General features: G+C 65.4%; 1 protein-coding gene across 1 annotated transcript; it reads left to right on the forward strand.

The window, feature by feature from the left end:
• The first annotated feature begins 506 nt into the window (after positions 1-506).
• MEF2B (myocyte enhancer factor 2B) lies at positions 507-10,923 on the forward strand. Its single transcript, XM_063403496.1, has 9 exons — positions 507-662; positions 6,202-6,272; positions 6,430-6,633; positions 6,732-6,863; positions 7,407-7,569; positions 9,071-9,216; positions 9,386-9,482; positions 9,571-9,655; positions 10,196-10,923. Exons 2-9 carry the CDS (start codon positions 6,219-6,221, stop codon positions 10,494-10,496), a joined length of 1,182 nt encoding a protein of 393 aa, XP_063259566.1. The 5' UTR covers positions 507-662; positions 6,202-6,218; the 3' UTR covers positions 10,497-10,923.
• The last annotated feature ends 741 nt before the right edge of the window (positions 10,924-11,664 follow it).

Raw genomic sequence — 11,664 nt, forward strand, 5'->3', positions numbered from 1 at the left:
CCCCCGGCGTGTCCAGGGTGCAAAAATATCCCTGCTGTGAGGCTGGGTGGGACCTGAATTCCCTGATTTCCCTGATTTCCCTGATTTCCCTGATTTCCCTGAATTCCCTGAATTCCCTGACATTCCCTTTTCCCCACCTGCTGCTCCTCCCATGGAACGGGAATTTGGGAATCGCACCAGTTCCCCCCGGCTGCTGTAAACACCAGGGGTCCCCTTCAGCACCATCCCCATCCCGACTTCCCAAAATCCCCCCAAAATCCCCCCAAATCTCCACAAATCCCCCCCAATCCCACCCCCCAAACCCCGCAGCGCTCCCCGAAACCTCCCAGGCCCCGCCCCTTTCCCCTTCGCCCCGCCCCTCACCCACCCAGGGGCGGGGATATGCAAATAAGCCCCGGGGTTTAGCCAATGGAAGAGCAGCGCGGCTGCCGCATGCAAATCTCCGGGCGGGTGGGCGGGGTTATGCAAATGTCACCGGCGCGGCTGGGTCTGGCGGCGGCAGCGCGGACGGGACCGGGATCGGCACCGGGATCATCACCGGGATCGGCACCGGGATAAACACCGGGATCATCACCGGGATCACCGCCGGGATCACCGCCGGGGCCGCCCCGGCTCCGCGCAGCGCCGGGAGCCGCGGCCGCAGAGGAAGCGCCGCTGTCCAGGTGCGTGTCCCGCGGCGGGTCCCGGGCGCTCCGGTGTCACCGGCACCGAGCAGAGGGGACAACGACACCCGGCAGCAGCGCTGTCTGCCCCGATCCGCTCCGCCGGGGCTCGGTCCGTTCTGCTCCTCCGGGGCTCGGTCCGCACGCACGTCGGGGCTCCCGGGCAGGGGCAGCGGGGCCGGCCCGGGGAGGGGCCGGTGCGGCCGGGCCGGCGCCCGGCGGGCTGGTCTGGGCACGGCGGAGCCCCGGCCCCCGCCCCGCCGTCTCGGGATGGCGGGCTATAAAAAGCCTGTGGTTTGCGCCGAGCTCGGGCCGGTTATTTTTACTCGTGTGTGCGCAGGGAGGAACGCCCGGGTTTAACCCAAAAGTGCAGCCTGGGCGCGGCCGCCCTGCCCCGGGCCCGCCGCCACCTCCCCGCCGCCACCGGGGCCTCCGGGGGCTGCGGCGCGGAGGGAAACTGAGGCACGGCACCGGTGGGCTCTTGGGCTCGGCAGGGTTGTGGCGACAGCGGTGACAGCGCGGTGGTCACCCCTGATGGCACTGCCACCGCGCTGGGGTGGCACACCGGCCTGGCTGGGTTGGCATGTGCTGGTGGCAGCCCGGGATGGGACGGGGACGTCCCCAGGGTGGTGGCACCTCCGTGTGGCATCTCCAGGGTGTCCCTGAGCACCTGGGTCCCCCTGTCACCTGTGGAGTGCGAGGTGGATCCTCTGCCAGATCCTCCTGCCCACCACAGCCCACTGCCAGTGTGTCCCTGTCCCTGTCCCATCCCTGTCCCTGTCCTTGTCCCTGTCCCCATCCCTGTCCCTGTCCCTGTCCCTGTCCCTATCCCTGTCCCTGCCCCATCCCTGTCCCTGTTCCTGTCCCATCCCTGTTCCTGTCCTGTCCCTGTCCCATCCCTGTCCTTGTCCCATCCCTGTCCCATCCCTGTCCCATTCCTGTCCCTGTCCCTGTCCCTGTCCCTGTCCCTGTCCCTGTCCCTGTCCCTGTCCCTGAGCCTGTCCCTGTCCCTGTCCCTGTCCCATCCCTGTCCCTGTCCCTGTCCCTGTCCCTGTCCCTGTCCCTGTCCCCTCCTCGCAGTTTTAACTCTTTCAATGCCGCTCCCCAGCGCTGCCGGCTCTGGGTTTTCCAGGGGATGAATCCTGGCGGGAGCACCTCGGGGTGAGCAGGGACAGGGACAGGGGTGGGAACCTCGGGCTGTGCCCCAGGGGACCCCCCGGGCACCCCGGGGTGCATCGGCGGGAGCGGAGCGGGGTGACCCCCCGACACCCCCATCCACCCTGTCCCTGTCCCCCGCTGACAGCTGGACACGCCAGGGTGACATGGGGACATCCAGGGGTGGAGGGGGCTCTGGTTTGGGACGTCAAACGTTCCCCGTCACCCCCAGAGCATCCAGGACATCCCAAAAAAAATCAGATTTGGGGAACTTTTGGGAAACCTGGGTGCAAAGGGGACAGGGACCCTGCTGGGTCACCCCGGCTGTGAGAGGGCTGCGAAGATGCACTGGGGGTACCCGGAAGGATGTGGAGGGGAAATTGTTGTGGTGGGGTTTATTTTATTTTATTTTATTTTATTTTATTTTATTTTATTTTATTTTATTTTATTTTATTTTATTTTATTTTATTTTATTTTATTTTATTTTATTTTATTTTATTTTATTTTATTTTATTTTATTTTATTTTATTTTAGTCAGGAGCAAAAGCAGCTCTGTGAGCCCAAAGCCACCGAGGTCAGCCCTGAGTGCCCCCAGCACCAACTCACCCAAATTAATCCCGGGCTGCGGCCTGGGGCAGCCAAAATCCCTCGGGAATTGCGAGCTCCTTCCCTTGGATGTGGCATCCCCGGGCCTGCAGGGGGGGCTCCCTGTGTCCATTCATCCTCCCGCCCGCTCTTTGGGAGCCCTTTCAATCCTTCCCCCTTCCACACACTCATTTTGGAACCGAAAATCCTCCGCCCATCGCCGCTTTCGCTCTGTGTCACCCCCGGGGGTAACAGCGGGGCTGGAGGTGTCCCCTCGAACCTTCGGGGGGGTTTTGTGGGTGCTGGGTGATCCCCGGGGGTCCCAACCCCCCTCTCAGAGCCCCCCGGCCCCACCTTTCCCCCTTTTCCTCCCAGTCCCCCCCCGGCGCTGCCCAGCCCCGGACTGGTCTCTTGTTTAAACAAACCTATAAAAAGCAGAAGGGCCCCGCAGAAATTTTGACTTTTCTCCTCTCCGGGGGCTCGGGATGCCGCTGGCACCAGCTCAGCCCTTCCCGAGGGAATCTCCATCATCCAAACCCAGCGCTGGGTTTGTCCCTGGGTTTGCCCCCAAATCCCAGTTTCAAATCCCAGTTTTAAATCCCGGTTTTAAATCCCCGATCCCCGCCGCCCTCCCGGCATCATCCCCGCCCTCCTGTGGGATTTTCGTCGCTCCCGGCTCCCGCTTTTCCCCTCCCTCCCTGTAAAAAACGGGATAGAAACTCTTTCTCCCCTCTCGCAGCGTTGTTTTCCCTCTTTCCCAGTTTTTTTGGGAGCTGCCAAACGCCACCAGCGGCCGGGGTTTGATCCCCGCTCCCCTCCCAGCCCTGCCCGGTCACCCCCAGCTCTCAGATTTGCAGCAAAACCCCCAAAATTTGGGGAAAAAACCACCTTTTCCTCCACTTTCTGTGCTCATGGGAGGACGGATCCCTGGGGAGCTCCGGGACCCTGACTTGGGGGTGTTTTGGGGGAGTTTTTTTTCCTTTCACACCCTTTAGATTTTGAGGCTAAATTTGGGGAATTTAAGATGCTGTGAAGGTGTTGAAGGCAGCGCTGGTGCCGGGAATCCCACCCCGGCTCACAGAAAAAACCACGCGGCTCTCCCGGGATCGCCGTGGGCTCAGCTCGCTAATTAGCGGAGGCAATTAGGGATTCACACCCCCCCTGGCGCCAGGCAAACGCCCCCTGAAAGGCGCGGGGGGTCCGGGGGGTTCGTTCTCAACCCGACCCCAGCCCGGGTGGTCCCAGCCCGATCCAGACCCGGGAATGGTCGGGATGAGGCGGGAGCCGTCCCAAACCCGGGTTAAATACGAGCGCCCGTGGGAGGCAGCGGAGCCTGACCCGTGCCAGGAGCTCCGGAGAAGCTGGAGCAGGGAGAAGGGGAAAAATCCTGTCTGGAGGGTTTGGGATCCCCGGAGCGCTGGGAATTTTTGGAATGTGGACATCCAGAGTGTCGCCGTGGTGGGGACAAGGCCGGGAGGGGCTCCGGGCTCCCCGAGCCCTTCCCTGGGATCGGGGTCTGTCCTGCCCTGGAGGTGCCACCTGGCTGGAGGGGACAGTGCCCGTGATGCCACTGATGGCTTTATCCCGGGTAAAACCCAGAGAGAAACATCCCCTCCCCTTTTATCCCGGGTAAAACCCAGAGGGAAACATCCTCCCCCCTTTTATCCCGGGTAAAACCCAGAGGGAAACATCCTCCCCCCTTTTATCCCGGGTAAAATTCAGAGGGGAACCCCCCCTCTGCTCTGCTTCCTCTGGACTGCCTCCCTCGCCTTCCAGGACCTTCTCAGTGCCACCCTGTGGGGGATGGAACCTTCCAGGACCCCCTCAGCTTCACTCTGTGGGTGCTATAACCTTCCAGGACCCTCTCAGCATCATCCCATGGGTACTGGAACCTTCCAGGACCCCCTCAGCTTCATTCTGTGGGTGCTGGAACCTTGCAGGACCCCTCAGAATCACTCTATGGGTGCTGACCCTTTCTCGAACCCTCTCAGCTTCACCCTGTGGGTGCTGGAACCTTTCAGGACCCTCTCAGCATCACTCCATGGGTGTTTGCACCTTCCAGGACCCCCTTGGAATCACTCTGTGCATGCCGGAACCTTCCAGGACCCCCTGGGCATCACCCCATGGGGCACTGAGGTACCATGCAAGGATCTGTGGGGGGTTGTCCCCCAAAAAATCCTTGGAATTATTTCATGACCCGGCTGCAGGTGGGGGACGCATCCAGGGATCCATGGATCTATAGATCCATCCATCCCTCCATGGATCCATCCATCCATCCATGGATCCATCCATCCATCCCTCACTCCATCCCCAACTCCAGACCCCCAAAATCCCCTCCAGCCTGAGTCTCTGTGGGGACATGGGGGTGTCACAGCCGGGCCAGCACCCCCTGCCCCAAACGGCCCAACCCCAAATTCCCATCCCAAAATTCCCATCCCAAAATTCCCATTCCAAAATTCCCATCCCAAATGAGCCCCCCTGGCTCGGGGACCCCCGGGATGTCCCCGGGGAGCTCCGCAGGTGTCGGGGCCGGGAGGAGCCCTCCAAACACCCCGGGGATGGCTGGGATGGGAAAACCTCGGGAATTTTCCTCCAGGGAATTCTCGGCCCTTTCCGGCGGGGCAGGGGCGGCCTGGGCACCCCCCTGGACCCCGGAGGGGGGCACGGGGGGCAGGGGGGGGTCGTGCGTGGGCCCGGGGACACAGGGTGGCAGCGGGGCCGTGGGAACGGCAGCGCAATTTCCTTCCATAAATTAAAATTAGTTTTGATCAGCTAAAAATAGCAGCCGAGCACGATGGCGAAATGGCAACGAGCTCGAGAGGGGGAAGGGGGACACGCCGGGGGCACCGCGGGGTCCCCACTGCACTCCTGGCACCGGGGAGGGGCTGCTGGCACAGCTGGGGGGTCCCAAAGCTGTCCCCAACGCTGCCACCCCGCCCTGTGCCTGTGGTTTGGGGACAGCAGGGACAGAGCCAGGCCAGGCCTGTCCCCAAATGGTGGCAGGCATGAGGGTCCCGTTGGGGACATCTTGGTGCCACCCCGGTTCTGCCCCGTTGGTGGCATTTGGGGATTTTGGGGTGGCTCTTTCACCGTGGGGGTGGCAGAGGAGCAGGAATGGGGGGGGAGGTGACAGCGGGGGGGTGTCCCAGCGCTGGGACAGGCTCGGAGGGTGCTGGCACCCCAAAGCCAGGGTGGCACGGGGGTGACCAGCCCGGTGTCCCTGCCCGGTGCCACCTCACGTGGCCGCAGGAGTGGGCGGGTGGTTTCGCTTTGCTGTCTCCTCGTGCAGCCGCCACTTCCTGGCCTGCCAGGTCAAATTTAGTCTGCTGGAGCTCAAAAAAAAATTTTAAAAAAATAAAAATCCCCAAATTTGAACCTAAACCCAACCCTCGTGCTGGGGGGACCCTCCCCGCCGCCAGCCCGGCCCCCTCTTAAACACCCACCCCGCAGAGCTCCAGGAGCAGCCTCGGAGCGGCCCCGAGGGCTTGGGATGAGAACTCCCACCCCAAAGTCCTGCTGAAGGATTTGGGATCCTGCGGCACCCAAAGGTGCTCGGGGGTGATGGATTGGGGTGGCTGGGCAAGGCCAAGGGGATTTTTTTCCCCTCTAACCCAGCAGAATTTCCCTTTTTTCCCCCATTTTCCGCTTGGCCACCATTTTCGCGGAAGAAGAAATGACCAAACTTCCTCTGAAATTTGACTTTTTCTCGGCAGCCGAGCTCATTTGTGGGGACAGCCCCGAGGCCCGCGGGGCTCAGGGGTCTCTCTCTCTCTCAGGGGTCTCTCTCTCTCTCTTCCAGCGTGGGAAGAGGCCAAAATGGGTCGGAAAAAAATCCAGATCAGCCGGATTTTGGACCAGCGGAACCGGCAGGTAGGAACCGCTCGGGGACAAGGTGGGGACGAGGTGGGGACAGAAGAGGGACTCAAATCCACACCACTGCCACCACCCCACGAGGGCCACTTTTGGGAGAACTCAGGGGCGTTTTTTGCGGTATTTTCCAATTTTGGGGGGTATTTTCGGGTCTCAGGTGACCTTCACCAAGCGGAAATTTGGGCTGATGAAGAAGGCGTACGAGCTGAGCGTGCTGTGCGACTGCGAGATCGCCCTCATCATCTTCAACAGCACCAACCGCCTGTTCCAGTACGCCAGCACCGACATGGACAAGGTGCTGCTCAAGTACACCGAGTACAGCGAGCCCCACGAGAGCCGCACCAACTCCGACATCCTCGAGGTAGCAGCGGCCCGAGGGCTCATTGTCACCTCCCCGCGCTCGTTGTCGCCTCCAGCGCTCGTTGTCACCTCCCCGCGTTCATTGTCGCCTCCCCGCAGACGCTGAAGCGCAAAGGGTTGGGGCTGGAGAGCCACGAGCTGGAGCTGGAGGAGGGCCCGGAGCCACCCGGGGACAAGGGGAGAAGGCTCGGGGACAGCGTGGATCTGGCGCTGGCGCGGCCCAGGTTTTATGTGAGTCGCTGGTGGCACCTGGGGGGTCCCCAAGGGTCCTGTCCTGGGTGTCTGGTTTGTCCTGAAGGGTCCTGAGGGTCCCCAAGTGTCCCCATCCCCTCCCTGTCCTTGGTTTCTGGTTTGTCCTAAGAGCCCTAAGTGTCCCCAAGTGTCCCCATCCCCTCCCTGTCCTTGGCCTCTGTCTGTCCCTGCAGAGTCTTGAGGGTCCCCAAGGGTCCCGAGGGTCCCTGTCCCTGACCCCTCTGTGTCCCCGTGTGTCCCCAAGGGTCTCTCTGTGTGTCCCTGTCCCTGACTCCCATGTGTCCCCGAGGGTCCCTGTCTCTGACCCCCGTGTGTCCCCGTGTGTCCCCGTGTGTCCCCGAGGGTCCCTGTCCCTGACCCCTGTGTGTCCCCGTGTGTCCCCGTGTGTCCCTGTCCCTGACCCTGTGTGTCCCCGTGTGTCCCTGTCCCTGACCCCTGTGTGTCCCCGTGTGTCCCCGAGGGTCCCTGTCCCCCGTGTGTCCCCGTGTGTCCCCGTGTGTCCCTGACCCTGTGTCCCCGCAGAGCCCGGTGCCGCTGCCCGAGGCCGCCTACGGCAGTTCCCCGCCGGGCCTGGACGGGGCCGGGGGCAGCACCGGGAGCTCCCCGCAGGGCCCGGGCCGCTCTCCCGCCCTCAGAGCCGCGGCTCCGAGGCCACCGGGGCGGTCCCCAGGGCCACTGCCCCCAGGTAGGCGCGGGCCCCTCAAAAAGGGGGAGAGGGCCCTGCCGTGGGTGTCCTGTCCCCGCCCGGGCACCCCGGCACCACCGTGGGGCCTGTCCTTGCTATGGGAACCCCGTCCCCACTATGGGCACCCCAAAATCACCCAGGGCACCCCATCACTGCCCTGGGCACCCTGTCCCCACCATGGGCAACCCATCACCACCACAGACACCCCAAAATCGCCCTACACACCCCATCCCCACCATGGGCACCCCATCCCCACTGTGAGCACCCCATTACCACCACAGACACCCCAAAATCGCCCTACACACCCCATCCCCACCATGGGCACCCCATCCCCACTGTGAGCACCCCATTACCACCACAGACACCCCAAAATCGCCCAGGGCACCCCATCCCCACCATGGGCACCCCATCCCCACCATGGGCACCCCATCCCTGCCATGGACACCCCCTCGTTTCCACAGACACCCCATTCCTTCCGTGGACACCCCATCCCCAACATGGGCACCCTGTCCCCACTGTGGGCACCCCACCACCACCACAGACACCCCAAAATCGCCCTACACATCCCATCCTCACCCTGGACACCCCGTCAACACTGTGGGCACCCCATTCAAATCACAGACACCCCAAAATCGCCCAGGGCACCTCATCCCCACCATGGACACCCCATCACTGCCTTGGACATCTCACCACCATGGGCACCCCAACAACCCCACTCTGGACACTTCATCCCCACTGTGGACACTCCGTCCCTTCCACGGGCACCCCATTTCCTCCATGGACACCCCCTCATTTCCACAGACACCCCATTCCTTCCGTGGGCACGCCATCCTCACCACGGGCACCCCATTCTCACCAAGGGCACCCCATTCCCCCCACGGGCACCCCACTCCCGCCATGGCCGCCCCCGTCCCCCCTCCAGCCCCCGAAGCCCGCGGGGGTTTTCCCCGCCGGGCCCCGCATGCAAAGCTCCTCTCCCGGGGATTTACCGGGAGCGGGGCCGCGGCGGCTGCGTGGGCAGGAGCGGGGCCGCAGCTGCGGAAACACCGGCCCGATCTCGGTCCAGCTGCTTCCTGTGCCAGCCCCCGGCTGTCCCCTCCGGTGTGGCACAGCTCGGGGGGCTCACCCACCCCCGGCCGCGACACGGTGACACAAAAACAGCTGGAAAAGCCCCAAAAGCCGGGGCTTGACCGGTGAAACCTCCCCGCGAGGGGTGGCGTGGGGTGGGGACAGGCAGCACCCCGAAATCCTCGGGTGGGGACAGCCGCGGGCCATCTCAGCCGGCTGTGGGCGCTCCCCCGGGTTTTGTCCCCTGTCCTGTCCCCCGTTGGTGGCCCCGGAGCCACATCCAGCCTCGGCGTGTCACCCTCGTGTCACAGCGCAGGTGGCCCGCGGAGGAAGCGCCGCCCCGTGCGGGGACACACGGCCCCGCGGCCACCGCGGCCACCGCGGCCACCGCCCCAGGAGTGTCCGTGCCTCCCCTGTCCGTCTGTCCCCCCAGGTCTCAGCTACCCCCTGTTCCCCGCCGCCAGCCTCGGCCGCGCCCTGGCCACCAAGACGCCCCCGCCGCTGTTCCTGGGGGCCGAGGGCCGGCGTGGCGAGTCCCCGGGCAGCCTGGCCAGCGGCCGGAGCGGTGGCAGCGCGGCGGTGAGTCAGCTGTCCCCAAGGCCACGCGGGTGTCCCCTCCCGGAACCCCGCTCCTCCCGTCCGCTCCCTCCTGCGGCGCTTTGCTGGAGGGGCTCAGGGAGGGGTGGGGAAGGGTCCCCCGGGGGTTTTGGGGCGCCGAAGCCTTTGGGGTGACCCCCGTGTCCCGCAGCGGCCGCTGTACCCCGCCCTGCAGAGCCTGAGCCCCGCGCTCAGCCCGGGCAGCTCCGGCCTCGCCGCCTTCCCCTTCCTCAGCCCGGCGCCAGCGGGTGAGTCCCGGTGCCTCGGCCCTGGGGACAACGCTGTCCCCTCCCTTTGTCGCCCTCCCCGCTCAGCGTTGTCCTCCCGTCCCCGCAGATTTTGGGGCTGGCGAGGTCCCGCCGCCCCCCGGCTTCCTGCAGCCCCCAGCGTGGCAGCACCCAAGGGACATGGCAGCGCTGGGGTAGGGACAGGGGGAACAGGGCGGGGGACAGGTGGGACAGGGTGGGGGACAGGGCAGGGGACAGGGGGGATAGGGTGGGGGACAGGGCAGGGGACAGGGAAGGGGCCGGGGGGACAGGAAAGGGGACAGGGCAGGGGACAGGGCGGGGATGGCATGGCAGCGCTGGCGTGAGGAGGGGGTGACCCTCGGGTGGGGACAAGGTGGGACAGGGCAGGGGACAGGGGTGGCCCTGGTGTGGGGACAGAGGAGACAAGGCGAGGACGAGCCCATTCTGCTGCACCCACGGGTGTCACCTCCCAGCCAGGGGTGAGGGGCAGCCCCCCACCCACCAGGGTGGTCTTGGGGGTCACCCCCGAAGCCACCCCAAGCAGGATTCCCCGAGGGATCTTGTCCCCATGTCCCCCCTTGTCACACCCCGGGCTCCCAGTGCTCAACTGGGCCAGAACCAGTCCGGGACAGGAATCTGGGGGGTCCCAACCCCTCTAGGAGGGAAAAGGGGATAGGGGGACACCCCCTCATCCCCGTCCCCTCTGTCCCCAGGGCCAGCAGCAGGCCCGTCCCCGCGGAGGAGCCAGCCCCTGTCCCCGGCGTGTCCCCTCAGGCCATCAGCATCAAATCGGAGCGGGTGTCACCGGGGCTGGGCTGTCCCCCGGGCCAGCCCCCCCTGCCCAGCCTGGCGCCCCTCAGCGAAGCCCCCCGAGCCCCCGGAGAGCTCCAGCCCCGCGATGACTTCGCCAAGGCCTTTCCTCCCTACGCGCCGGGGCCGGACGAGCAGAGGGTCCCCGCTGTCCCCGCTGTCCCCACGAGGAGGGGACAGCCCGCGGACGTGTGGCAGAGATAGCCCGGCCCGCGGGGTGCGGGGACGGAGGGGTTAAACCCGGCCTGGGGGAGCAGCCCCCGCTTCTTCCTCATCCTCATCCTCATCCTCATCCTCATCCTCATCCTCATCCTCAGCCCCCCCGTGCGGTGGCGGTGACAGAGGTGACACCTGCAGGGTCACTGTCCCCACCCCGGGGCTCATTGAGACCCCCCCGCCCCTCCCTGGAGCCCCCAAATGTCACCAGGTCCCTCCTTTCGGCCCTGCTGTCGCGGTGGTGTGGGGACACCGTCCCCGCGCCTGTCCCCAGCGTGTCCCCAGCGTGTCCCCAACCGGCGGGAGTGGCTGGCAAGTGCCACGCGGTGGCAGCAGGACTGAGAGCACCGGCAGCGGCTGCAGCGCCGCGGCCCCGGCCCGATTCCGCCTCCAGGGGGACCGCGAGGGGACAGGGGACAGCGAGGGGACAGCGAGGGGACAGGGGACAGGGGGCAGGCGGGGCAGGGGGTGCCGCGCCCCCAGCCAGGGGCTCTTTTCTATTTATTATCTTCGCACCAATAAAGAGCTGGGGGGGTCTCGGGGTGTCTCTGCTGTGAGGTTTTTTTTTGAGGTCGGGCCGCCCGGTTTGGGGTGGCCTCGGCGCTGATGTCCCCAAAGGGAGGGGTGGAACGTGCCCGCAGTGTCGCTGTCCCCACCCCCGCGTCTCCCGGGCTCAGGGCCACCTCTCGGGGGTCACCGACCTGCAGGGTGGGTGACAGCCGGGTCACCCCGTGTCTGGTCAGGCCCTTGGGGTTCAGCCGTGCTGCTCCCGCCCCTCGGTGACCCCAAAAAAGCCTCTGGGGGGCTCTCAGGGCAGGTAGGAGAAGGTAAAAACCCCTTAAAATCGAGATTTGGGGGGGCAAGGCGAGGATTAAGGGGGGGCTGGGCCCGGCCCAGCTGAGCTGAGCCTGTTTGAGCTCGGGGCCGGGCTGGGGTTGGGGGTCCTGCCGCGTTTTGGGGTGGGGGAGCACCCCCGGGGGCTGCGGTGTGCCAGGGGAGGGGACCAAGGAGGGGACACCAGCGTCCTGCAGCGCCACCCCAAAACGGGGACACTGGGGGGGGTCTGAGTCCCTCCCCAGCACCCCCCGGGCACCCCCCGAGCTGGGGGACCCCCACACCCCCCCAGCGCCGGGCTGGGCCCCTGCCCTGGGCGGGG

Source organism: Prinia subflava, chromosome 8 (assembly GCF_021018805.1).
Source record: "Prinia subflava isolate CZ2003 ecotype Zambia chromosome 8, Cam_Psub_1.2, whole genome shotgun sequence".
Lineage (NCBI taxonomy): Eukaryota > Metazoa > Chordata > Aves > Passeriformes > Cisticolidae > Prinia > Prinia subflava.